This window comes from Balaenoptera physalus, assembly GCF_965194825.1.
Source record: "Balaenoptera physalus genome assembly, chromosome: 16".
In the NCBI taxonomy this organism is placed as follows: Eukaryota; Metazoa; Chordata; class Mammalia; order Artiodactyla; family Balaenopteridae; genus Balaenoptera; species Balaenoptera physalus.
In genome coordinates, this window is record NC_138898.1 from 75064387 (window position 1) to 75091064 (window position 26678).

Below are 26678 nucleotides of genomic sequence, written 5' to 3' on the forward strand. Positions count from 1 at the left end.
TTCCTCTAGGCATGCCTTGGTGATCGATACTCCTCGGGCAAGCCTCTGACTACTCGGAGACAGCCGGAGTATTCGGTCCAGAAGGAAGAGTCGTCGCCGGCCTCCGACGACTCGACACTGTCCAAACTCGAGACAGGTGAGTTTGAGCAACTCGAGAGGGCGTGCAGCTCTGGCTCCTTAGAAGCGGGGAGGCCGGGCTGAGAGGGGAGGACTGCGCAGGCGTAGCGTGAAGGGGCGAAGCAGGAAAGGACGGTCTCGCGCGTGCGCTTTGGAAAGCACAGGGCGGCCCTTCAAAGCAGCGAAACTGAGCCGGCTGTTGGGGGGGGTGGGGAAGAACCAGGGGTAGCGCATGCGCGCTGAGAACGCAGTTTAGCCGGTCAACTCCAGCGCCTCCAGGGGTAGGAGGAAGGCCTTGCGCGTGCGTGGTGCACCTCTTAACGCCAGTCATTTCTTTTTGCGCCTGTGTGAGACTAGGCTGTTGTGTCCCTGCGCGGTTCTTGGTGTTGCGTTGATGCGACTCTAATGCACTTGCGAGGCTTCCGATTTCCGCCGTGTTTGTAGCGGCAGGTGGTTGCTGGCTGACCCTCCCGGGCCAATTGCCGTTTGTCGGTCTGGAGCTAGGCCGACTGGGCACGCTTAAACCATCGGGCCCCAAATGTGGACCAAGGGAAATGAAGCCCCCGGGGAGGCGCCGGGGAGGGAAGAGGTGTGAGACCTCGGGGTGGAGGGTTGGTGGGTTACGTAGAGCCCGCCCAGCCCGCTCGTCCTGGGGGACCCGGTGGGCCCTGTGCATGTGGCCGCCTGGAGGACGGGGGTGTCTTAACTCGATAGGGGTTAACTCTGAGCAAAGATGGGTCACCGTGCTCAACAAGGTTGGAGTAAATCCAGGGGCAGGGGGTGGGCAGGTGTTGGGGCCACACCGACGGCCCAGCCCGATCCCGTCTGCTCGTTACAAGACTGGGCAGCCTGGTCCCAGAAAGCCAGATTGAGGCCGATGTATTCTGGGAGGCGCTTTAGAGTTTTAAAGATAACTTAAGAGAATTCTGGGATGACTGCGGTGGCTTCCTAGAAGGCTTTATTTTATAAACGTCAGGAACCCCCTTGGGCTGTTAACTAATAGCCAACCAAAGGCCAGCTTACATAATACCCTCTATCTGGATGGTGAATTCATGAAGTCAGGACCTGAGTCGGGCTGTTGTATACAGCCTGTACTTGGCTCCTTGGTGTTTAACGTGACCAGCAAGAAGCCGTTTATGAAGTTCACGTTAGGCTGGTTTATAAAGCCAAGACAAAAGCCACTCTGAGAGGTTAGCTCATACAACCTTGGTCTGACCCCCTTTTCAAGATTATTTCCTATGCCAACAAACAGTCCTTTATGCAAGAAACCAAGACAGTACACTGAGAAGAGCAATTCTATGCAGGCTGTACCTGAGCTTCCTGTGAAAGCTGTCTCATGTCATGAGACCAGTACAGACAGGTGGCACTCTGGAAGGTCAGTTTACAAAGCCAGGACACAAGACCTTCCTCTGGAAGGTTTGTTCATTTAATACAACCTTTTATAAAAGGCAATTCACCTCTACCCTCACCCCCTTCAAAAAAAAGCCTTATGTAACTAACAAGAAGTCTTTTAAGGCCAATACCTGTCTACCCCTAGGAGACTGACTTTAAAGTGAGGATACAAGGCCACTGAGGCTTTTTCATATGGCCTGTGATTATGGGGACAATGGGTCTCAATGTGCCTGGAATAATGCCAGTTTGTGACTTGTCCCTGAAACCTACTATCAGCACTTCCAGTATTCAACTTGTGTAAGATGAAATTCCTACGTGCAGAAATGGCAGTTCCAAACAGTGAAAAAAACGTTGGAGAAAATGATGAGAATAAAAAAGTTTGCAAAAGAAAAATGTATATTTTATCAAGCTAAATAAATAAAAGGCTTATATATAGCATCCTGGTTTGTATGATAAATTCTGTAGTTAATCCACCTATACCTACCAGAAGGCTGTTTATGCAACTTGCTTATCCCTTTTACGTGGAGCTCTGGGAAGCCAATGTAAAGGCCGGTTTGCAGTCCTACTCTGAAAGACTGTTCACACAGTTTACCCTTGATTCCCTCCTCTGGAAGCCTTGTTCGTTTAATACAGCCTTTTAGAAAAAAAGGCAATTCAGTGAGGAACTCTGGGAAGCAAATCAGTAAAGCCAGGCCATGAGGCTACTCAGGCTGATACCTTCCTCCAGAAAATTGCTTGATACAATCGTCAAGAAACCTTTCTATCAGACTAATGCGTGGGGAATGCTGGAAGCCTGATTTGTAAAGCCTGGACGTGAGGCCATTGAGAAAGGCAGCGTAATGTAGCCTCTACCTGACCTTCAGTGGAAGGCCGTACCAACTGGTTGTTTGAAGGCTGCTGCTTACAGCCCACATGAGGCCAGCGCCTCTGGAAGATTGTTTCACACAGCTGACAAGAAGGTGTTTCACCCAGCCGGGGAAGGACCTTGCTCCTATAAGGCCATCTCAGATGGCTAACAGGGATCATGGAAGATAGGTTTGTACAACTAAGACGAAGTCCAGGCTTCACCTGGCCCTCAGACAAGGGCCCAATATGTAATGAAGCCAGTCTTTAAAACAGGTCATGAGGCCACTTTGGAAGACTTTTCTGTAATACGATGCGGCTCCTCCTCGGAAGGCCGTTCGATACGGCAACTATTGAAAAGGCCAAATCATGAAAGATCCTGGGAGGCCGATGGAACGAAGCCATACATGAGACTACTCAGAGGGATGGTGGCCAGCGCGGCACCTCACCAGGCTGCTACAGGCTGCTATTGTAAGGCCGCCTGGGAGGCCAGTGTTTAAGATCAGTCATGAGATGCGCAGGGCCGTTTCAGGTGGCTAACACAGAGGCAACCTGGAAAACCATTTTGAAAATGAACTCACAGCCATCCCGAAGCGCCCACCTCTGAAAGGCTGTGTCGTGCAGCGTCAGCATAAGTCTCTCTGAAGGCTTTGTTGTAAGGCGTTCACTGAGGAGCTCTGGATTCAAAATAAATTACTCAGGCTATTTTATGTGGCCACGGAGAGGCTGATCTGTACAGCCAGCTCGAGGCCCTCTCTCCCAGAAGGCTGGTGCACACGGCCGTCAACCTGAGGCCCTCCCCGCAGCCACCTGGCGAAGCAGCACCGCAGCCTCCTTAGAGGCCGGTTTATGAAAACCAAACACGAGACCACCTTGGGAGGTCATTTTGCAAAACAGCACGGGAGGCCACCTTAGAAGCTGGCTTTGTAAGGCCTTTGAGAGCTTTGCGAGCGACTATTTTGTAAGGTCACCCTGGGAGGCCAATTTACAAAGGTTAAAATCTGCATCCCAGGGAACTGGTTTATAGCCCATTTGAAACCCTCCAGGAGGCTATTTTCTAAGGCCACTAAGAGACCAATTTACAAAGTTGGTACATAGGCCCCAGCAGAAGCCATTTTTATATTAAGGCAAATAAGTCGTCTTCTGGGAGGCCTTTTTGTAGACCTTTGTGAGAAGCCAGAATATGAGGCCTCTGAGGCCTGTTGCACGCTCAAGGTGAGATTTTTCGAAATTGCTTTATGAGACTCATGTGCGACACTCAGGGGATGAGCATTGAGGCCACCCAGGAAGGCCAGCTGGTGGGTCCACGTGCTGTTTTTCGTGTGACTAGTGGATAAGACCATGCTGGAAGCCTGCACTGTGAAGCTCTTTTTTTCTCTAATATATTATTATTTTTATTGATATTAGTATGGTATTTTTTTATAAATTTATTTATTTATTATTTTTGGCTGTGTTGGGTCTTCGTTGCTGCACGCAGGCATTCTCTAGTTGTGGCGAGCGGAGGCTACTCTTCGTTGCGGTGCGTGGGCTTCTCGTTGCAGAGCCCAGGCTCTAGGCGCGCGGGCTTCAGAAGATGCAGCACGTGGGCTCAGTGGTTGTGGCTCGTGGGCTCTAGAGCACAGGCTCAGTAGTTGTGGCGCATGGGCTTAGTTGCTCCGCAGCATGTGGGATCTTCCTAGAGCAGGGCTCAAACCCGTGTCCCCTGCATTGGCAGGCGGATTCTTAACTACTGCGCCACCAGGGAAGCCCTGCACTGTGAAGCTCTTAACGAGACCAACACAAGACATTTATGAATCTTCTGGGAGGCTGGAGATAGAAGTCATCCTGGCGGGCTTGGGCCAGGCCACTCAGGCTCTCTGAGTCCTGTCATGCAGTAAACCAGCTGGGAAGGATATCCATTGTGAACCAGGGACTGAGCTGGGATCCAAAGCTCCAAAAGCTGATGCAGTCCTCATGCCCGAACATGAAGAGTGTCTGAGTGGACACTGCCACTGACTGTGAAGTTTTGGACAAATTGCTTAATCTCCCAACTCTCACTTCATTCATCTGTAAAGCCTCACACTGTAGAATTGTGAGGGATACGTTCGATAATGTACATGAAACATGGAGCCTTGGGATTTCCCTGGCAGTCCAGTGGTTAGAACTCCACGCTTTCACTGCAGGGCCCCGGTTTCGATCCCTGTTCTGGGAACTAAGATCCCACAAACCGCGTGGCACAGCAAAAAAAAAAAAAAAACCCAGAAAACATGGAGCATTGACATGGCACATACGAAAGGGCCCTGAGGTTGAGCATGATCTAAGTTCTGTCTCTGCACAAGTGATTGACTGTGGTGGTGTGTTTTGGTCAAGTCACTTCATTTTTTCTGGACTTTAGTTTTCTCATCAGCAAAATAGGAGGGTGGAGTTGCAGGGGAGATGATCACATACACCCCTGTCCGCTTCACAGTATGGTGAGGAACAAATACAATTAGAAAGCGGTGCTGGGGATAGACTGCAGAACTGAGAAAAACTCTGAATTACTGCACTACTTTAGGACAGACCCAGGAAGAGGCACCTCAAAAATAGTAACAAGCGAGAAAGGTACACCCTTTTCTTATGTGAAGTGATAGGATTTTCTCATCTGTAGAATGGGGAGAATAATAATTCCTTCCTCAGAGTTTTCTTGAGAGTTAACCCGGATGTGCAGCTTCATCGTGTGCTGGCTTGTGATCTTGTGGCTCTGGTCCCTCATTTATAAGATCATGGATTTGTGAGCTAGACTGCCCGAGTTTTAAATTTCTGCTCCACCTCTTATTAGCTGAATTGCTTTGGGACATCATTTAACTTCTCTGCTTTAGCTTCCTTATCTGTAAGATGGAGATGATAATACCTAAAGTTTCTGTAAGAATTAAGAGTGTATATAAAGTGCTTGGAGCATTCCTGGCTTTACAGCAAACGCTTTGTAAGTACTTTATCAGCTTTGTAGGGTCTTTCTGGGGGTGAAATGAGGCAAGTATTCTGTCTGCTGAATACTGAATATTCCTGAACTGGTGCGGAGTGAGCTGAAATGGGGCCCAGCAATAGGAATGGCTTGTCCGACGCACCCTCAGGGACCATATCTCTAGCATCCTTCACACGTCTTTGTTTCTCTACCTACTGCTAACGTCTTCACACACATTAGAGCTAAAGGGAACCATGCTTTCTCCTCCTGTTCTTTGGTGTGAGTTATAGATGGAGTCCCAGCATGTCCAGGAAATCTGGTAGGAGTGTTTATTTATTGCTGCGTAACACATCACCATAAATTTAGTGACTGTAGAACAACACACACGTATTATCTCTGTTTCTGTGGGTTGGGCGTCGTCTGTACAGGGTTTAGCTGGGTCATCTACATCAGGGTCTCTCACAAGCCTCCAGTTATAGTGTCAGGGCTGAGCTCTCATCTGAAGGCTCACCTGGACAAGGATCTAAGTGCCTGTGGTTGTTGGCAAAATTCAGTTCCTGGAGGGCTGCTGGACTGAGGCCCTCAGTTCCTAGCTTGCTGTTGACTCTAAGCCACCCTCAGTTCTTTGCCACATGGGCCCCACCAACAGGGCCACCTGCTTCATCGATGCGTGCAAACCAAGAAGGCAGTAGAGAGAGTCTGCCAGCAAGATGGAAGTTCCAGTCTTATGTGACCTGATCCCTGAAGTGGCATCTCGTCACTTTGGCCATCTTAGACCAAAAAGTAAATAGCTACACATACCAAACCTACACACCTGTTGGTTATAATAGGCAAGTAATAATAGTTTTCTATTGCTGATATAACAAATTATCACAAACGTGATGGCTTAAAACAATAAAAATTTACTAGCTTACAGTTCTATAAGTTAGAAGTTAAACATGGAACTAAATTCAAGGTCTCAGCAGGGCTGCATTCCCTTCTGGAAGCTCTAGGGGGGAATCCATTTCCTTGCCTTTTCCAGCTTCTAGAGACCACCCACATTCCTTGGTTTGGGACCCCCTTCCTCCATCTTCAGAGCTGGCAACATTGCATTCTCTAACAATTCTGTAATCACGTCTCCCTCTGACTCTGACTTTAGCCAGGAAAGATCCTTTCAAGGACTCCTGTGTTAGGTTGGGGCCAGTCAGATAATCCAGTATAATCCTATCTCACAGTCCTTATTCTTCCATCACATCTGCAAAGTCCCTTTTGCCATGTTAGGTAACATACTCACAGGTTCTAGGGATTAGGATGTGGACATCTTTGGGGGACATTATTCTGCCTACCACTCAAATTACAGGTCCTGCCCATACTTAAGGGGGTTAGATAAGAGTGTTCATAACAGCAAGCAGGGATCATTGGGCTCTCTTGCACCTTAGGGTGACTTTCTTCCCTCACAGGAAGTGGAGCATGTGATGGGGCTTTATCACAGGCAAGTCTTCGTTCTTGCCTTCATCATCCCCCCGTGGCTCTTGAGTGTCAGTTACTTTTAAGGGTCAAATAAGGTTCTTTTATTATTAACCACAGAAACCCTGGTTGACATAAGCAAGAGGAAATTTCTTGGGAGACTGTGGGGCCCACAGAATCGACAGAAAGCTTGAGAACTTGGCTTGGAAAACACAAGAACTAAAGTGTTTCTGCATCCTAGGAATTACGGACAATAATTGTGAGACCCTAGCAAGAATAGTCTGGTCCAGAAATTGCCACTAGGACAAAATTGAAATGTCAGCTATCTCTGGTCAAGTTGACCTACTTAAAGTTCAAATTCAAAGGAGGCAACTCATTGTCTAGCTTGGGTTACATACTCACCCCTTGGCAACATCCCACCAGACTGATCTCAGTGGGTATGATGGAATTTCTCAAAAGGAGATGGAGGTATGTTGTCAAGAAAGAGAAAAGGATTCCGAGCCACCAGAAGTCAACAAATACCCTCTACTACGTTCTCTGCCATCTGTTTCCTCAATAGTAGAAGGAAGTTACTGCTTCATTCAGGGCAGGATAACTGCTACAGCAAGCATCATCAACACTGTAGTGGCTAAACACAATACAAGTTTATTTTTTGCTCCGGAAGCATTCCAGCATGGATATTCCTAGTTGGGGGGCTATCTTATGGCTCTGCCATCCCCTAAGGCCTCAGAGTCTTTCGCTTCCAGCCAGTGGATAGGGAAAGTGTGGAGGATCACATAGGAAGTGTTTATGGACCAGGCCTGGAAGGGGCATACGTCACTTCCATCCATTAGCTGGAACACGGTCCCGTGGTCACATCTAATTGCAAATGAGAAATGGAGTCTAACTGTGTGCCCCGGAAGAAGATGGAATGGGCTTTGGTGAGCTTAAAGCACGAGTTTGTTTTTGTAGATAAAGTTTTATTGGGACACACCGTGCCCATTTGTTTACATGCTGTATAAAGCTGCTTTCACACTACAGTGACAGAGTAGTACCAGCAGTGACTGTATGGCCTGCAACGCCTAAAATAGTTGATATCTGGCCCTTTACAGATAAAGTTTGTTGACCCCCAGCATAGAGCAGTCTCTGCAAAAAGCATGATGGTCCCTATTTCTTAGTATCAAATGAGATGAGGCATATAGCAGCTGCTAGTATAATACCTACAACATTGTAGTGCAAATAAATCACCATAAGTTGTGAGCAGTAGAACCTGTTCACATATTAGTACTTATTCCTAGAGACTGGCCTGCCATCTATATATAATGTCCAGGCTAAAGTCACCAACTGTGATAAACCTTTTTGTATAGGATTTACGTATTTCCAGGTTTCCTCCAGAGACGTTAAGATCTCATTCCTTCAGTAGTAATTGAGTGCCTACTATGGGCTTGACACCGCAAGAAGCTCAAGGGCTGTTCAAACCCAAAACACTGTCGGAGAATCTTGGCAGGCTTCACATAGGGGATCATTTAAGGTGGGCCTTAAAGGCTGGATAGGAGTTGCCAGAGAAGAGGGGTGTTGGAGGCATTCCAGACAAGAACAATACATGTTACTCTCTGAACAAATACAGGTCCGGTGCCCACTGTGTGCCTAGTGTTATGCCAGGCCCTGAAGATGCAGTGGTGACACCAGACAGATAGGGACCCTGCCCTCACAGGGCGGAGAAGACCATTGTTGAAGAATCAGTGCAGATGAGATGTGTGTTACATGGGACAAGTCCGGAAGCCTTGGGAACCTATAGGGGACCAGGTCTGTGCGTGCTGTCTCTCTCTCGGTCTCTCTCTTTTTTTAGGAAAATAGTTTATATATATTTAAAGTTTCAGTGGTTGACATTTTGGCCGCTGGATGTCATCACAGATCTAGCTTGTTTTCCCCCAGTCTTATTTTATGAAAATGTAGAACTGTAAATATGTACGCATACAACGTGGTGTTTTGCTGTAACTTATTTTCCCCCCAGCACTCATCGGACTGAGCCGGCTGGGCCGATGGCGGGGCCAGACGCGCTCTGGGAGGCCCTCTGGGCACTCCTGCCCCGCACGAAAGAGGAGCTGAAGCTGGAGCTGGGAGAGAAGGTGGAGGGCAGCGTGGTGCTGCTGCTGCAGGAAGCCGCCGAGCTCTTCTATGGGGACAGGAGGCGAGAGTGTCTGCAGACCTGCGAGGCGCTGCTCGACTACTCCTGGGAGAAGCTGAACACAGGGCCCTGGCAGCACGTGGAGAAGGACTGGCGGCGGGTGTACGCCTTCAGCTGCCTCCTGAAAGCCATGTGTCTGTGCGCGCCGCCTGGGGACGCTGCCTCCGTGGCCGCCGCCCTGAAAGCCTGTGACATGGGCCTGCTGATGGGGGCGGCCATCCTCGGGGACATCCTCCTTAAAGTCACTGCCGTCCTCCAGAAGCACCTGCTCTCTGGAAAAAGGCCCGCCCCCGGCCCGAGCCAGGAGCCGCTCGGCTTAAAGGTATCCGGGGACGGTGGGGGGGGGGGGGTGGGCAACCGCCACTGACCACACCCAGCAAAATCCATCAGCCCTGTTTTCCTAGAAGTCACAGGTCAGCTCTCCCCTGGGGTGAAGCCCCTGGCATGCTGACCCCTCTGGTTGAAAAATGGCATCGCCATTGATGTGGAAATGGAGCAGCCTCTTGTCTCAATTTTTTTTTTTTTTCTCTGTTTGTGCAAAAGCAGTGCCCCTTGGGGAGAGCAGGAGGGTAAAAGCTTTGTGGTTCCTGAGAGAAATGGCTCAGAGGGATTGTGTGGCCGAGCCCTGCAGCCAGCGGGAGCCCTTCTCTTTCAGCTTCTTCCTGGCCCCTTGGTTGAAGTGTCACCCACTTTCCTGTCTGCCTCTGTCTTTGTGCTGCTGAGTTTGGATGAGATACTACAACTCACGTGACTGATCGGTCCTGCCCTTTAGACACTTGACCGTGTCCTCACTGGTATTTAAGTGCATGTGCCAGAGAACACCCCACAGACACTGAGGGTGGTTTCCTCAGGCTTCACATCCCAGCACTGACACGCAGACCCACTCACAGTACCTCTGGGCAAGTCAGTCACCTCCTCTGAGCCTCAGTTTCCTTATCTGTTAAAATAGCAGAGTGCTGACCCCCAGAAAAAAAGGACTCAGACTGTACTGGACACTGGGTAAGGGAGTTACGGGGTGTTTTCGACATTTTTCTAAATATTTTCTTGTTTTCAGAATTCCCTACGGTGAGTATTATTTTTCTATAAGAATAATGCAAATGGATGTCATAAACACACCATGCATGTAACTGAAATAAAAAGTGAGCCTATAAACAGGGAAGAGAAATTTGCAGCAAAGCTGTCAGAGAGGAGATATCTTTATTGTATAAGAATTATACAAATCAACAGGGGAAAAGAAAAAAGAAAAAACTGGGCCCCAGGAGGTAGAGAGAGCAGACACACGAACAGACTGTTCACAAGGAGGAAACAGATCTGTTAAACAAACATGTGGGAAATGTTCAACCTCACCTCTGGTTTAAACAAACAAAAAAAGCAGCCATTCTTGGCTCTGAAATTATCAAATGAGATTTTATACAACACCCAGTGTTGCCAAGGGTGCCACAGGGCCAAGGGCATGGGGTGTTGGTGGACCTTTCAGAGGGTCAGGCAGACATGCAGATCAAGGGACAAATATCTGTCCCCTTGGGCCCAGGGGTTGCACCCACCCTTGCCCAGGCCAGGGCTGTCCCAAGGGATATGGCGGTGGCTTCATGGCCAGGGTGGTGTTCGCGGTCTGGGGCAGTGCATATGGTTAAAGGGGTGGGAGCTCAGGCTCTGAAGGCAGCTGCCTGGGTTCACATTCCTGCGCCACCACCCGCTGCCTAAGCCTCAGGCAGTGTCTTGGCTGCTCTGTGCCACCTCCGTTCCCCTGCCTGTAGGAAGGGCTTTGCTCAGCAGCCTTATTGAGCCCCAGTGGTGGCCCAGATGCGCCGGGAACCAAGGGCGTGGTCCAGACCCCGTCCTCAAGCTGACGTTCTAGTGAGGCTGTAAAAGAATGTCTTCTCCCAGGTGGTGAGAAAGGTGGGGAGGCTGCTTCAGACAGGGTGGTCAGGGAAGGCCTGTTTGACAAGGGAGTACAGGGAAGTAAAAGTCTACTTTGGGGACAGCGAGAAAAGAACAGGCAAATTCAAGGCCTCGCGCATCGCCTGCAGGGAAGAATGTTAGCTGCCGCTGCCGCCACTGCGTGAATGTTGAGCATGGGCTTGGGGTCCAGCAGAGGGAGCCGACAGGTGCCCGGCGGCAGTGCTGGGTGCTTTACATATGGGGTCTCGTCACCCAGCGGGGTTTAACACATGGGGAAACGGGCTCAGAGACAGTAACTTGTTCAGGCCCCTCAGCTGGGAGCTGGTTAAGTAAATGATGAGGCAGCCACTCAAGACATTGCAAGGACTGGGTGGCAGCATGGAAACTAGAGAAATGATTGGACAGAAGAGGCAGAGTTGCTTATTCATTGTGAATCTTAGAGTGGATCAGAGATGTATATGTGTGAACAAAATGGGAAAGGAACATACAGTAATGAGAAGAATCCTTGTATGTTAGATGGTGGAGTTTGGGATAGTAAGTTTTCCTCTATGAAAGCAGTATATTAGTTTTATAATTAAACAAACATTTTAAATGAACCGGTAGAGAAAAAAACATCTTGATATCATGAAACGTCAGTAGTAACAGTAGCAGCAGTAAAACTGACAATAAATGTTAACTGTTATTATTGTTACTAATGACACCTCAGCTGTCTTACTACCATTGATGGAAATTCCTAGTGGAATGCCTCGAATTTTGTCCTTTCTGCAGTTGTTGCCATCTTGTTTTGTCTTAATTTTGAACAGAAAGCAAGGAATGACCGCGTTCCGATTCCAGATATGACGTCAGAAAGAACGGTGCCCCGGCTTCACTGTCCATCCCTCCAGCATTTCAGGAAGCATTTTTTGGATCCAGGGAGGCCTGTGATCTTGGAAGGTGTGGCCGACCACTGGCCGTGCATGAAGAAGTGGAGGTGGGCGTCTGCTGAGGGCGGTGCGGTTCCTTTTCCCAATTTAGCAGCCCCAGAGACCCCCAAATTCCTCCTCCCATCATCCCCAAGTGAATACAGCCCCCCAGACACTTCACTGGCAGTGAAGCGAGATGGACGGCCAAGGGGTTAAACACGCATTAAAGGCACGGTGCTCTGAAGCGATGCCAGAGGTTATAAGATTCTTACCTTCTACAGCTTGCCGGCCCTAAGCAGTTTTTAAGGAGTGCGTCGTGGAAGTCCAATGTTAAGTCCATTATGCAGTTTTGCAGGATCTCAGGAATTCTGTGGAGTTTCTTAGGGGTCCCTGAGCCTTGAGAGTAGAAATAAGAACCCAAGACAGCCCCACCCCCTCTGCGTGGGCTCCAAGGGCTCCTGTGTTTATTCTCTCCTCATGTCTGTTTCCAGTCCCTCCTCAGATTCATGGTGGAGAGGTCAGATCAGGCAGCTGGACAGTAGCCATGATGCCACAGCCGTGCCTAATTTTGAAATGAGGAGGCGTGTCTCAGGCAGGTGGATGGAGCCAGTCTGTCTGTGGCAGTGGTTTTGCGGAGGGAGTGGTTCCTGCTGAGACTTGTGTGCTTGACCACGCAAGGCGGGCACATGCCATGTCTTCCCCCACTGTCCCCTCCCTGGTTCCTGTGTGACGGGCAGTGTCATCACCCACAGTTTGCAAACGGGGAGCAAGGGCTCAGAGAGGCGAAGGGACTTGCCACAGGTCCCCTGGTGGGTGACAGGCAGGGCTGGACTCGGCACCAGGCCACCGGAGCTGAGGACCCAGGCCCCTCACCACCCTGCACTGTCTGCCACTGGCCCAAAGAAGATCTCTCTGCTTGTGACAGGGCGAGCAAAGAGAGAGGTTGAAAGGCGCTAGGCAAGCAGGGAAATAGAGCCGCCCAGCAAGAACCAGATTCATTGGTTGTATCTGCAAAGCTGCCCAGCGCCAGGTGGGCAAGTGACCTCGCCTCTCTTGCACCTGTGTCTCCTCAGCAGTGAAGTGGGGTCTTCCTCCTCCTCGTGAGCGTTTGTGCCAATGAAAGGAGACCAGCGTAGCACGTTTAGCAGGGCACCCAGCGGGTGTTAGCATACGATGGCAATGCCAATCCCTGTTTTCTGAATAGTCTGGAGTACATCCAAGAAATCGCTGGCTGCCGCACCGTCCCAGTAGAGGTCGGTTCCAGGTACACGGACGAGGAGTGGTCCCAGACGCTCATGACTGTCAATGAGTTCATCAGCAAGTACATCACGAATGAGGTGTGTCGTTTGACTCCTGCCCCCTCATACTTAGGAGGGAGGGAACGTGTTACATTTGGGCAAATAACTTCCATGTGTCGCCAGGGGAGGTTTTGGAGGAGTCAAGAAACCATTCTTTAAGGGCCTGTGGCCAGTAGGCTGGCCAGCATGAGAAAGGCAGGCTGGATATAAGGTTCCCATTTCAGGCCCTTTGTTTTTTGGAGGTTTTTTTTATTTGGTTGGTTTTTTTGGGTTACAATGTAGTGGGTTTTGGTATATTCACAAGATTGTGCAACCATCACCACTATCTAATTCTAGAACATTCTCGTCACCCCAAAGAAACCCCGTACCCATTAGTAGTCACTTCCCATATCCCTTTCCCCTTCCCCCCATCCCCAGGCCACCACGAATCTGCTTTCCGTTTCTATGGATTTGCCAGTTCTGGACATTTCACATAATTGGAATCATATAATATGTGACGACCTGTGTCTGGCTTCTTCTATTTAGCATAATGTTTTCAGGGTTCATCTCTGTCGTAGCACGTACCAGTCCTCCGTGCCTTTGTATGGCCGAATACTATCCCTTTGATGGATAGACCGCATCTTGTTTGTCCATTCCTCAGTGGACGGCCATTTGGGTTGTGTCCACTTTTTGGCTGGTATGAAGAATGCTGCTGTGAGCATTCACGTACACATTTTTATGCGGACATGTGATTCCATTTCTCTTAGGTGTATATGAGGAGTAGAATTGCTGGGTCAGATGGTAACTCTGTGTGTAACCTTTTGAGGAGCTGCCAGATTGTCTTCCAAAGCAGCTGCGCCATTTTGTCATTTCTTAACAGTGAGGGCCCTGGGTGTCTTCCTCTTCCTGATACCTGTTGGCCACTCTGGCCGCAGTTGGGGTCAGTGGTGCCCAGCGTCCCATCTGCCCCGCCCCCATCTGACCCTTGCAGAGGCCCTCGGGCATCTTCGAAGAACCCCTGAGCGTCGGGGAGCCCAGTTTGTAAAGCACTGATCTTTTCACTCATCTGATTCGTAGACATTTTCACAAAATGATCATCTCCAGTGCAGGCAGATGTAGGAAAGTGGACTCTCACGTTAACTGCTGGTGAGAGTGTAAATGATGTAACGTTTGGGAAAACGATGTGGCAGAAGCTATTGAGGTTTAAAATCCACGTACTCCCTGACTGCATTGTTCTCCTTATGTAAACATAAGGACCAGAGCATTCGGCTGTTTATTGAAACACCGCGGCAGAACCACCTTAATGTCCACCAGCAGGGGGATGGTTGAATGAATAATGATGCATCCTGTCTGTAAAACGTGCATCCATCAAAAGAATGAGTCACGTGTGCCTGTATTGACCTGAAGAGGTAGTCGTGATATATCATTAAATGAAAAAAGCAGACTTCACAGTAATACATATTGTATGATTCCGTTTTTATTCTTAAAAAATTCTTATGTGTGTACAGCCCCTTCCTGTTTCATTTGAGGAAACTGAGCCCCGGGGCTCAGGGTGACTTACTCAGGGCAGAGGCAGGGCCGGATCCTCAGTCCCCCCATCAGCCCAGTCCTGCTGGCTGGCGAGGGATCACATTCGCCCCCGGGTCAGAGGAGGGGGACCAAGCAGGCCGGAGAGGAGGGCCCTGCAGGTGACGCCTAGGGCAGGGGGCTGAGAGCCAGCCAAACGGGCAGCTCTGAGGAGGTGTCCCGCGACTAACGGGGCTTTTCTGTGTCGCCTCTGGTTTTTCTCCCATGGAGTAGCCGAAGGACATCGGGTACCTTGCTCAGCACCAGCTCTTTGACCAGGTAAGTCCGAGCCCCTCTACCCTTCACCCTCTCACCCTCTCCCACCTCCCTTCCTGGGCGCTGGCCCCAGAGGGTTGGAAAGGGGTCGCAGCCTCATTTGCTCCCCAGTGGTACTGCCCCCTGCGGTGAGCAGGGAGGCCCCCTGTGCCTCTACCCATGCCCTACTCGCCAGTGGGCAGCAGGGGAGCAGAGCAGGCCCTAGGCTGTCCCCCGGGGGATGGAGTCTGAAGCCCGGGTGTGGTCAGAACTGAGGAACAGGTCCCCCAGGTGAGGGTGGCAGGCTCTGACCTGACCCAGAATGAGCAAGTTGCCGCTGACCTTGACTCACAGGGTCCCCTGGGCAGGGCCTGGAGCCGCCCTAACCCCCCCTCAATCGTCTGCTTACGAGGCAGGCTCCCCGCCCCTGGGCCTGCGCGCTGGGGCAGGGCCCGGGTTCCACGCCTCTGGCTACCCTGACCGGCCGGATGGAAGACCCTCAGGACGAGCTGGTGGAGACGGAAAGAGGAGGGGCCGTGGGCTGGAGCTGAGGGGAGGAGCAGGGCTCAAGGCCGAGGCCAGTCCCAGGGGGAGGCGCCTCGCGAGCCGGGGTCGGAGAGCAGAGCGAATCCCCGTGCTGGGCGCGTCCACCAGCGTGAGAGGGTTCGGTCAGAAGAGCAGAGCAGGAAGCCGAAGAGGGGGGCTGGGGCCAAGCTGGGAGGGCCTTGAAGGCCAGGCCAAGACAGCGAGGAGCCCTAGGACATTTGTGAGCCGGAGGGTTCCCACTCCGAGGTGGTATTTCCAGGAGAATCCAACATGGGAGCCGGGGGATGCACGGAGAGCGCCCAGGGGAAGAAGAGGGACGGTGGCAGGCTGTACTAGCTCTCCCTCCGTCACACATCCTCCCCTGAGACCGTCCAGGTGTGGCCCAGACAGCGCCAGCATCCTGGCTTTTAGAGTGCAGGGTCCATCCTGAGCCGCACCCAGATCAATGGCACCAGCATCACCTGTCACCCAGACCTGCGTGAGGTGGGGCCCGTAGCCACCAAATGCAGAGCTGGGGAAGCGGCGGGAACCGGGACCGTCTGGCTCGTGGGGAGTGAGGAAATGGGGCTGTGCAGTGATGTGCAGGATGGCCGCAGCTGAGTTGGCAAAGGACAGGAAGAAAGGCCGCAGAAGGTGAACAGGGATTGTCTGCGGGGGGGTGAGAGGGCGAGGGGGTTCCTCCCTCTCTTTTCTGCGGTTTCCAAATCATCTATAATGAGTACGTATAGTCCTCATAACGAGAAGAACAGAGACTTTGTTTTTAAATGCAAACAAAACGGAACAAAGTGAAGTGTAGCATGAATCAGATTGCATCCTGTGCTTTCAAAGCCGTCTGGTTAGGATGCTGAAACGCTCAGAGGAGGGCTCACCCTGGGGAATGACCAGACAGTTGGGCTTTCCATCCACCCCTTGCCTCATCCCCCGCTCTCCTCTTCGCTCTGTACTTGGGGGGTGGCCGGGGCTGTGACCCTGATGTCTGGCGGGAGACGGCTGCTTTGTAGGCCCCTGTGCACCGGCACTGAACCCTGCCCTGGGGACGCCGGGACAAAGGAGACAGTTGCTCTCCTGCCCCGTGGACCTGAAAAACACGTGTATCTGAGGGTAATGAGCGCCTTGAAGGAAAGGAAAAATGTACCCTACAAAGGAGGCTGGGCAGGGCAAGGGCCCTTTCCATCCGATGGTCAGGGAAGGGGTCTTGGGGAGGTAATGTCTCAGCAGCAGCCCAAAAGATGAGCAGTAGGTACCCAGCCACATGGCAAATATTTTGCCCATTTTTTTTTTATTGGGTTGTTGGTCTTCTTATTTTGAATTTTAGGAATCCTTTATATATGTTCTGGGTGCAAGCTAGTTGTCAACCGTAAGCATTGTGGGTATTTTATCCCCGTCATCAACTTGCCATTTTATTTTCTTCTTGTGTCTAAAAGGACATGACAAGCGCCATGCCAGCTGAAAGAGCAGCAGATGTGAACTTTCACCTTCAAGGGGCAGGAGAGTTCAGTGTGGCCGGAGCCGAGCGCATGAAGGGGAGGGAAGTGGCAGATGGGGCCTGAGAGGGAGATCAGGGCTGGAGGAAGGATGGTTTTCTTAATGTGAAGGGAAGTGTTTCCAGGATGGCTGCGGCACTGTCTGGGGAGGAGTTGAAGTGACAGGTGTGGAAGCAGGGAGACCGCTAGAAGGCTGCTGCAGCGGTCCAGGGAGAGGTGACGCCGCGCGTGGAGAGAAGGGGTTAGGATGTGTGTAAGCTGCCGGCACCTGACGTGGTGGGTGTGCAGAGACCGAGGGAAAGGGAGCAGCCCAGGAAGACTCCTAGGTTTGGGACCCGAACCACTCGTTAGGTGGAGCTGAGGCATCCGGGGGGACTTGGCAGATGTGGTCTTGGCCAGGCCTGACGCCACAGCTGCCCAGAGGGGGCAGTGCTGGGCGGGAGGCGAGGTCAGGGGCTGGGTCTGTGCCCTAAACAGGGAAGACCTGGGTCATTCGGGGTCAGGACCACAGCCAGTGGGAAGCTGGGGTCCCTGTCCTGACCGGGGGGCCCCAGTTGGGGCTGTGCCAGCCTCCAGGAGCTGCAGGTCCAAAGTTACAGGGGGGCAGGAGGTGATGGGGCCGCGTGGGCTGTGTTCTCTTGCCCAGGCTTCCCCACGTGAGGACTCGTAGGTCCTGCGTCCTGGCCTCTCTTGCTAAGTGAAGAAAAGGGGGATTCAGGTTGATCAGGCCCCTACCACGTGATCTCAAGAGACCGGCCTGTCCTATCCCCTGGCCTCCGTCATACTGGGGCTCGGCCTCCCAGGGCCCCTGGAAGCCACAGGTCATCTTGGCTCCCTGTCTTGGAGCAGCCAATTGCCATTTTACTAGAACACGAGGAAGCACATTTAGAAGTAGAAGGCAAAGTACATGATTATTTTTATGACAATCGAAGACTTTGAAGGCGTTTTGTCTTGGGACCCCAGAAGTGGGTTTTCTCCTCTGCTGTCAGACTACCTTGGGGATTGCCGGAGCCCTGGGGCCATCATGCAGCGCAGAGGGACCGCCTGGCCTGCCAGCCTCTGTGTGGCTTCTGGGGCCTTCTCTGCCTGCACAAAGCTCAGGGTCGCCCCACCCAAAACCTCTTACTGACTCCCCTCCCAGCGACCCTGTGTTTCAGAAGATTTTGGCCACTGTGCTTGGTCTGCCTTCAAGTATCAGTCACGTCTAAGACGGTTTCTCCTCTTGGCGTCTCTGAATCCTTGGCCAGTGGCTCTGATGACACCGTCTGGTCAACCAGTCACCGCTCAGGAAACCTGATAATGTCACCAGGAACCAGGCAGCTTCTCAGCATCCCCCAGGGCTGGAGTCTGGCGTAATCCCAGCCAGAAACCGTGTGGTGTGACAGCGAGCCTGGCAGGGGAGACACAGGCAGTTCCCAGAGGCCTTTGGCGTCTCGCCCCTCGCTGGGGAGCCCCACAGGACAGGGCACCTCAGACTGTGAACTTCTCTGTCAGCCCAAAGCAGTGGACACAGCAGCGTTTCCGCATTTCTACATGGGCTGTTGGAGACAGACTCTAAAAGTACGGAACAGCCCAGGCTCCCCGCAGGGAGAACTTTCCAGCCGCCCCCTGCGATTGTTGCACTAAAGTAATGGCCAGTCCACCTGCAGGTGTCCCTTCAGCCCCGAGAGCTCAGTCTGAAAATACCTGAGTAAACTAGCATAGTGGGTCCCCTTTGCAACCTTTTGGGAACCAAACTTAAGTTTCTATTTAACTTCCCAAAGCCTCCGAGCATTTGCCAGCAGAGCAGGCAGTCTTGGGGGCTGGGGGCTCGGCAGGGCTGTGTGGACTGGCCCCATTTGGAAAGAACCGGAGTCTCAGAGTGAAGAAACCACTCACCCTGGCTGAAGCCACTTCCCGACCAGGCCTGCAGAAGGCAGCTCCAGCCCCTCCCTCAGGGCGGCTGGATTCCTCACGGGCCCTGGGAGTGGAGCCCTGGAGCTGCCTTCTGCGGGTCTGGTCGGGAAGTGAGGAGGTGTGGGGCATAAGAAAACATGAGGGGACTCACGGTACTTGCCGTTTTAAAGTATAAGGTGGTCCCCAACTTAGGATTCTTCAACCTTATGGTGGTGCCGAAGTGATATGCGTTCAGTAGAAACTGTACTTTGAATTTTGAATCTGGCTTTTTTCCTGGGCGAGTGGTGTGTTTACGATACTCTCTCGTGATGCTGGGCTGGGTCTCCCAGTTCGTCACACGATCATGAGGGGAGACGATGGATACGGTCACAGCCACTCTGTACCCAGATAACATTCTGTTTTTTGCTTTCAGTACGGTATCCAATAAATTGGGTGAGGTAGTCAACACTTCATCATAAAATAGAGTTTGTGTTCAGTGATTTTGCCCAATTGTAGGCTAATGTAAGTGTTCTGAGCACGTTTAAGGCAAGCCAGGCTCAGCAATGATGTTCGGCAGATTAGGTGTACCAAATGTGTTTTCAGCTTTCGATATTTTCAAATTACGATGGGTTTATCGGGACACAACCCCATCGTAAATCGAGGAAGAACCTGTCCGTCTCATTAGAGATGGTCACTGACGGTGCCGGGGCAGGTCAGCTGACCGCACCTCCTCGTACAGCCCTCGTCCTTCCCCGGGAGCCCTAACTTCACAGCCTCCCGGAGGCCCCTGACGCCGCCACACAAAGGAGCAGCACAAGCTCACTTTCACCTGGGTCAAAGTCCACGAATGGTTTTAAGACTTCCACACTTGACCACATCGCTTTCTTTTTTTTAAACCAATTTTTTTTTTCACCCAATTTCTTTCTCTCTCTCTCTCTCTCTCTCCCTCCCTCCCTCCCTCCCTCCCTTTCTTTCTTTCTGCATTGAGTCTTTGTTGCTGCCCGTGGGCTTTCTCTAGTTGTGGTGAGCGGGGGCTACTCTTTGCTGTGGTGCACAGGCTTCTCATTGCAGTGGCTTCTCTTGTGGCAGAGCACGGGCTGTAGGCACACGGGCTTCAGTAGTTGTGGCTCGCGGGCTCTATAGCGCAGGCTCAGTAGTTGTGGCGCACGGGCTTAGTTGCTCCGCAGCATGTGGGATTCTTTCCGGACCAGGGCTCGAACCCGTGTCCCCTGCACTGGCAGGCGGATTCTTAACCACTGTGCCACCAGGGAAGTCCTGACCACATCGCTTGATGCCACCAGCAGCCTGGCATGAGGGTGCCCCCTTTACCACATCCTCACCACCACTGAGTGTTACCACTTTTTCAGCTTCTGCTAATTTGATCAGTGGGAAATGGTGACAATGTTTATTGCTAATGAGACTGAAACCCTTCTTTATATCTAATTTATCTTTATGTATGATCTGGTTTTTGTCCTTTTCTTATTTGTATACCTTATGTATTGGGTTCCTTATTATTTTGTATGCACTCTCTACATTAACCTTCCTTTACCACAGTTCAGATGTTTCCCATTTTACTCCCCATCTTTGTATTAAGTAACTTATCTTAAATGTACCAATTGTGATTGCTTTACCATTAGTAAAGTTTGGAAAATCTTCCCTTTCAGAGATTTCATTAACTACTCAGTCCCATTTTCTTTTTGTTTTCCTTTAATTTGATGTTCTAAAATTAGAAAATTGCAAGCTGGTTTATTTTTAGGTACAAAGCAGTGGTATCAGGTTTTTAAGAAAAGGAAACCAAGCTAAAATGCATATGACATGGAAAGAAATCTGAAAATAAAATTATAACCCTTCCCTAGCAATTATATATTTACTTTCTAAAATTGATTTTTAAACTCCTATACAGTAAAATATGGCTACAGTCATATTATTACACAAGAAGACAGTGTGTATCGGCCTTCCGGGAGAGTCAGTGGACTTCTAGGCTGCTGTGTCCCACAGGCCTGGTCTTAACCCGCCGCGTCTGCTCTGGCCCTACAGATCCCGGAGCTGAAGCAGGACATCAGCATCCCCGATTACTGCTGCCTGGGCGCCAGGGAGGAAGAGGAGATCACCATCAATGCCTGGTTCGGTCCCCAAGGCACCGTCTCCCCGCTTCACCAGGACCCCCAGCAGAACTTCCTAACCCAGGTTGGAGCTGCTCAGAACATCGGCCTTCCCCCTCCTCCTGGCCCAGCCACACGCGGCCTGGCCGCATTGTCCACATTTAAACACTAAAGAGATGAACCACTGACAGGGACGTGGACAGAAGTGAAAACAGAGAAACAAAAGGTACCCCGCCTCAGGGTGGGGCCCTCTGCCTGGTCGGGGCGGCTTCCAGCCATGGCTCCTGCATCGCCTGGGTTCCCGGACACCTCCTGAGGGCAGAGCAGGGCCGGGGCGCCATCTCAGGACGGAGCAAGTGCCCCGACGGCTGCCTCTCCCCTGCCGTCCATCGGAACCAGGCCAGCTTCTCCTGCCAGAATCCTCTCTCCAAATACGGGGAAGCTGCTCAGCCAGTGGGTGGTTTTACTGAGACCCAGACAGAGCAGCGCGCGTGCGTGCGTGTGTGTTGTAAGGGGAGGGGCACCTGTTATAAAACCACCTTCCGTCGTAGGCAGAGAGGTTTGACGAGGGAGAGTGTTCTTCCAGCCCGGGGACCAGTCCCCAGAGGCAGCAGAGAGGCCGGGAGCCAGACCGCCTCTCAGCCTTGTGAACGTGGGCCATTCACTTAACCTCTCTGTGCCTCCATTTCCTCACCTGTAAAATGGGGGGGAGAGGATAAACCACCTCGGAGGGCTGTGCTGAGGCTTAGAGTTAATAACACGTGCGGCACTGAGACAGCGGCGCCACGGTCGAGGCCTGTTAGCAACGGTAGCGAAGGCAGTCGCTCCTCACCTGGCGTGTGCGCCAGGCACGGGGCGGCCGGGGCGGCCGGGCACCTGCTGAGGAGGGCGGCTCTCTTCCATGCAGGTGATGGGCAGGAAGTACATCCGGCTGTACTCCCCGCAGGAGTCAGAGGCCCTGTATCCTCATGACACGCACCTTCTTCACAACACGAGCCAGGTGGGCCTGGGGGACTGGTGTGACCCGCCGTTTCCCCTCCTCCACACCCTGTCTCTGAGAGCAGGCCAGTGACTTCCTTCGCTTTCCTCAGGTTGACGTGGAGAATCCCGACGTGGAGAGGTTCCCCAGGTTTGCCGAGGCCCCATTCCTGTCCTGCATCCTGTCTCCGGGAGAGATCCTCTTCATCCCGGTGAAGTACTGGCATTACGTGCGGGCTCTGGACTTGAGCTTCTCGGTCAGCTTCTGGTGGTCGTAGCCCGAGAGGAGGGTGCCCGGCAAGCAGACGCGCTCGTGGTCACACGTCCTCCACCCTGTGCCCGGCCCGGCCTGCGCCTGAGGACCCCCTCGCCGGGCACACGCAGGGCGAGGGGTGCCCAGGCCAGTGTGGGCAGCGGAGGCAGGCGGGTGGGACCCCAGAGGGACATTCCAGGCCCACAACCCGCACAGAAGCTCCTGGGCTCTGAGGTTGGCTGCCTGGATTCCAGCCTGGCCCTGTCGCTTAATTGCTGTGTGATTTGGGGCAAGAAACTGCACTGTGTGTCTCCATCTGGAAAATAGGGCAGCGCTAGTCCTCACCACAGAGGGCTCTAGGGATGTGGTGTAGGCAGAGCTGCGCTACAAACCTCAGCGGCTGTCCCCAGTCTTCATGATTATTACTGTTGTAAATACTGGCCTGTCAGGACAGCCGTGGCCCGCAGGCTCTGGAGTCGGGTGGCCATGGCCTGGTCACGGGGGTGGGTTCTTATCGGCTTGCTCAGCTCAGGCCTCTGCTGGGCAGTGGGGAGCCTGGGGCAGTTTCTGTCTTGGTTACTTCAGAGAAGTGCACAGACCCGCTAGCTTGGCGAATTTTCCACTCCACACCCTCCCAGCAACCAGTCCCCCAGTCAAGAAACAGAACCACCTGGCAGGCCCCCTCCTGCCCCTTGCTGTCTCCATCGCCCAGGGGTCACTCCTCTCTGGAAGAGGGTTTTAGGCTAGGAGAGACCCAGGCTTCAGACTTTCCATAAACACATTTGTTTTATTTGTATAAAACATGGGTGGTTCTGTTTGAATTTTGACCAGGTAAGGATGCTGGGGGCAGGGGTGTCACAGACCTGCAGGAACAGCTGCGGAGGAGGCCCAGGGCCATGCCTCTACCTACCAGGCCTCTCTCCCTCCGTGGCCACCTCATGTCTGCTGGTCTGACCTTGACTTCAGTCTCTTCCCTCTTGTAGCTAGCCTTCTCCCCGGGGGAGAAGATGGCCCCAGCAGGTCAACTCCAGATCCCAGCACCTCAGCCACACCAGCTCAGAAACCTCAGGGAAGGTTCTGACCATTGGGCCTGGGACCTTTGCCCGTTCTGGGGCGATGCCGTGGGGCAGGGAGTGGCTGCTCTGATTGGCGGGGCCTGGCTCACAGGCCCCCCCCCCCCGAGTTACTGTGAGAAGGGGGGTGGGAAGCATTGATGGGCAGCTGAAACTAGCTACTAATGTCCTCTGTAACCAGGCCAAGGAATTTGAACCTTATCATGTAGGTCTTGGGGCTTCAGAGTTTTAGAGCAGAGAGATCATCAGAATATATGTTTGATTCTCGGCAGGGAAGAGGAGGGGCTGATGGTCAAAGCTGCAGGGAGGCTGTGGGTCTGATGCCGTGGGTGAGCCCAGGCCAGGGCCAGGCGTGGAGGCCGGGCGAATACGAGAGCTGTTTAGAAAGGAATCGAGGGCTCTGTGAGCAATTGCTTGTGAGGTCGTTTATTCCCCTACCCAGCATTATTGATAGCTATTCGCCTCATTTTTCATATGAAGAACTTATAGCAAATATCAACGCCGCTGAAGGCAGTCAGGCATAAAACGGGGATGCCACCGTGCCCACAGGCTCGCCGTCAGTGAGGAGACGGGCTGCAGACGAGCCGTAACTCCAGGGCTGCCTGCATAACCCCCACTCCTTCCGCGGCTCCAGCTCCCACGGTGGCCCAGCCTTAGGAGCCCATCCATCCCAGCTGGCAGGCCCCACTCCTGCTGAGCCGCTGATGACGAAGCGCGGTTCATCTGTAATGCCGTGGTTCTGAAGTTAGGGACTAGAGGAAGCGTTCATTAAAACATATTGAGGCCTGGCCGCCTCGAGCAGGTGTCCCTTGTCAGATGGGAAGATGAAATCTTCATCTGCTCTCCGGGCAAGGCTCCCGTGTTGCTAGTATCCTGGCTGGAGGGCTGGCTTCCGCTCTGAGGGGTGTGGACCGAAGGCGGCTTAGAAGAAAGGTGTCGACCAGCTGCTCGTAGGGCCAAGGGGAGGTGCAGGCACCCACCCACCGGAGCTGCAGAGAGGGCTGCTCAACACCCGCGTCCTGTGCCAGGCAGGGCGCAGCATCGAGCAGGATGGGCGCCCTGCCCTCCTTGTGTTTCGTGCTCTTGGGGGACCCCGAGAGGAGACGGACAATAAAATAAGTAGTGCGGGTAGTGATAAGTGCTGTGAAGGCAAGAGAACAGGGTGACGGTGGAATGTGGCCACGGGGGAGGGGCTGGGGACATGACTTCCGTAGCTGGCGTCTGAGTAGAAGCGTGAAGGACCTGGAATCCAGAACTGACACAGAGACTTGAGGAAGGTGCTCCGAGCAGCAGGTGCAGCAGCCCAAGGCAGGAAAGCCGCGGCCTTGGGAGGGAGGATGGGGCCGGCGCAGCGCGAGCTGAGGGCGCTGAGGGAAGCGGGAGGGCAGCTGGGGTTGGCAGGGCCAGGACTGTGGCAGCAGGGGGAGGGATGAAGGTGCTAAGCAAGGAGAGACGAGGGCTGATCACGCTGCCGTGTGAGAAGAGCCCAGAAGGGGGAGACCGGAGGCCGGAAGAGCGGTGAGTGTCCCCGGTCCAGTAATTCCTGGAGTGACACACTTGGGGCACCAGTGGGAGGGCAGAGCGGTGGGAGACAGGCTGTGCCCGGGGGCGGGCAGGGCCGGACCACAAAGGCCTTGAGTGCCAGGCAAGCGCTCTGGAACTTGGGGTTAGGGCTTTGGTTGGGCCATGCCAAGGGGTCCTCAGGAAGTTCATGCTGGCGTCACCGCAGGGGAGACTGGCAGCAGGAGAGCAGTGTCCCAGCGTCAGGTGCTCAGAGCTTCCTTGCCACCTGTGTGGTGTGACCCTGCCTGGCCTTGACCGCCCAGCCACCCGCCCAGACAGGCAGGAAGGCCACGACGTGCTGCTCTGCTTTTGGCCCCTGGCCTCCGTTCCCCCTTGTCCGGAACAGCATTGTGGAGGATCCCCTTCCTCCCGGGAGTGCAGCCTTGGAGGGTCTGTCAACCCGGAGCCCTTCCTGCACCTGCATCTTGAGGGTGCGTTGGGAGGACGAACAGAACAGCTGGAGCTGCTGTGCAGCGGCAGCAGTCCCCACCGTGACCGGGGAATGGGCCTTACCCGCCGGAATCCCCGAGTCCAGGGTCCATGTTTTCTAGACCGGTTCTCCTGCCTTGCTGTCAGCAAGCTTCCTCAGACCCTCCCAAGAAACCCCTTTTCTGGGTAAGCTGGCTGGGGCTGGTTTCGGTGGCGTGCCTGGCACACAGCTGCACCCGCCCACCCGCCAGTCGGGGCTCCCACAGGGCTTCACCAAGGCTTGTATTTGCCTTCAGAAGGCTGGGCCAGGGGCCGGGCTGGCTCACAGCTGAACGCCTCTCGCTGCCTGGGGGTGGGCCTCAGGGCCCAGGCCGGACCTGGGTCCCGCTCCACAGCCGGTTGATGCAGGTGAATCGGGCAGAGCGTCCTTGCCTGCACGGGTGGAGGCCGCCCCGCCCTTTGGGCGCCCACGTTCATTCCCCCTCTCCCTGGTGATACCGTGTTCAGTTTGCTTAGAGAACCTCCTCACCCACCCACGTGGCTCGGGAGCGGCTGCCCCACTCACGGCTCACAGGTGGCCCAGGCCGAGAGTGCCGATTGGACTATCCCACCCTCCCCCACAGGTATCCAGATTGGATGTTTGCTGGGATGGGGGAGCCACTACATGAGACCCGCCCTCTTCCTCCTGATGGCGGGGCCTGGGTGAGCGAGGCCTGCAAGTATGGCAGCCATTTTGCTACCCGGAAGAAAGAGGCTGGATTTGCTGGAAGACCATGTTTTAGGCACCAGCGTGAGGCCAACACTCACGATAACAGGGCAGAGACAGAAACGTGGATGCTTGGTGACAACACTGGAACCACTACGTCAAGCCTCTCCTAGAGGACCCCCCTCTGGCCAAGTCCTTCCTTGTTTAAGCCCCTCTGAGTTGGGTTTGCTGTCATGACTGAAGGGGTCCTGACTGATTCTGGGGCGGAAGGGAGGCGAGACACGGAGTTAAAATAGTGTGGCAAGTGTGATGGTCAGAGACATGCGGGGAGGTGGGGGACTGGAGTGGAGGTGGTGACAGCCTAACCAAGATCGAAAGGGTGGACGGGTGTTGCCGACAAGGGCGGGACACACGAGGGGAGGGCAGGCAGGCGGGGGAGACGTGTGTGCAGAGGCCTGGCAGTGAGGAACACGATGGTTCATTCAGGGACAGAAAGAAATGCCGTGCCCTGGAAAGTAAGAGGGGAGAGGGGCTGAGGTACACGGGTCCCCATCGCGTGGCCCGGGCCTGCGGGCAAGGGCAGCCAGCAGGGGCGCACCAGGCCGCCTGGCACGGTGGGAAGGTGACTCTGCGGGAGAAGCCTGGAGCCGGTGGGCAATGCCGTTCAGGCCGGTGCATCTTGGACCAAGGAGGGTGCAGCCCAGGGGGCCAAGGCCCCCACAAGCCCAAGTCAGGCCAGCCAGTGTGGGTGGGACGGGTGACCACAGCTGGGGACCGAAGGCAAAGCCGCCCTGAGCAAGTGGCCTCGGACGGTGCCGGGCGGGAGGAGCTCTGCCACCCTCACTCCGCTCCGGAGCCCAAGCTGAGGGGCTCCCAACTCTC

At 53.4% G+C, this 26678-nt stretch overlaps 1 protein-coding gene across 3 annotated transcripts; it reads left to right on the forward strand.

The window, feature by feature from the left end:
• Positions 1-26585, forward strand: KDM8 (lysine demethylase 8). Of its 3 annotated transcripts, none has more exons than XR_014254993.1 (8): positions 1-136; positions 8712-9207; positions 11591-11757; positions 12894-13026; positions 14767-14811; positions 20730-21020; positions 21702-21794; positions 21886-21898. XR_014254993.1 is itself a non-coding variant. In XM_082431112.1 (8 exons), the coding sequence occupies exons 2-8, from the start codon at positions 8740-8742 to the stop codon at positions 22048-22050; spliced, it is 1221 nt and encodes a 406-aa protein (XP_082287238.1). In that variant the 5' UTR covers positions 1-136; positions 8712-8739; the 3' UTR covers positions 22051-26585. The 3 variants fall into 3 exon arrangements, 2 of the variants coding, with proteins under 2 accessions (XP_082287238.1, XP_082287239.1); XM_082431112.1 differs by having other exon boundaries at positions 20730-20879; positions 21886-26585; XM_082431113.1 differs by lacking the exon at positions 21702-21794 and having other exon boundaries at positions 20730-20879; positions 21886-26585.
• The last annotated feature ends 93 nt before the right edge of the window (positions 26586-26678 follow it).

What these genes read in the sequence shown, in the direction of transcription:
- KDM8 (XM_082431112.1), top strand. Translation starts at nt 8,740, where the DNA reads ATGGCGGGGCCAGACGCGCTCTGGGAGGCCCTCTGGGCACTCCTGCCC. An exon ending in GCAAGTACATCACGAATGAG is followed by an intron (nt 13,027 to 14,766) that starts GTGTGTCGTTTG and finishes CCCATGGAGTAG; the next exon opens with CCGAAGGACATCGGGTACCT. An exon ending in TTCTTCACAACACGAGCCAG is followed by an intron (nt 21,795 to 21,885) that starts GTGGGCCTGGGG and finishes CGCTTTCCTCAG; the next exon opens with GTTGACGTGGAGAATCCCGA.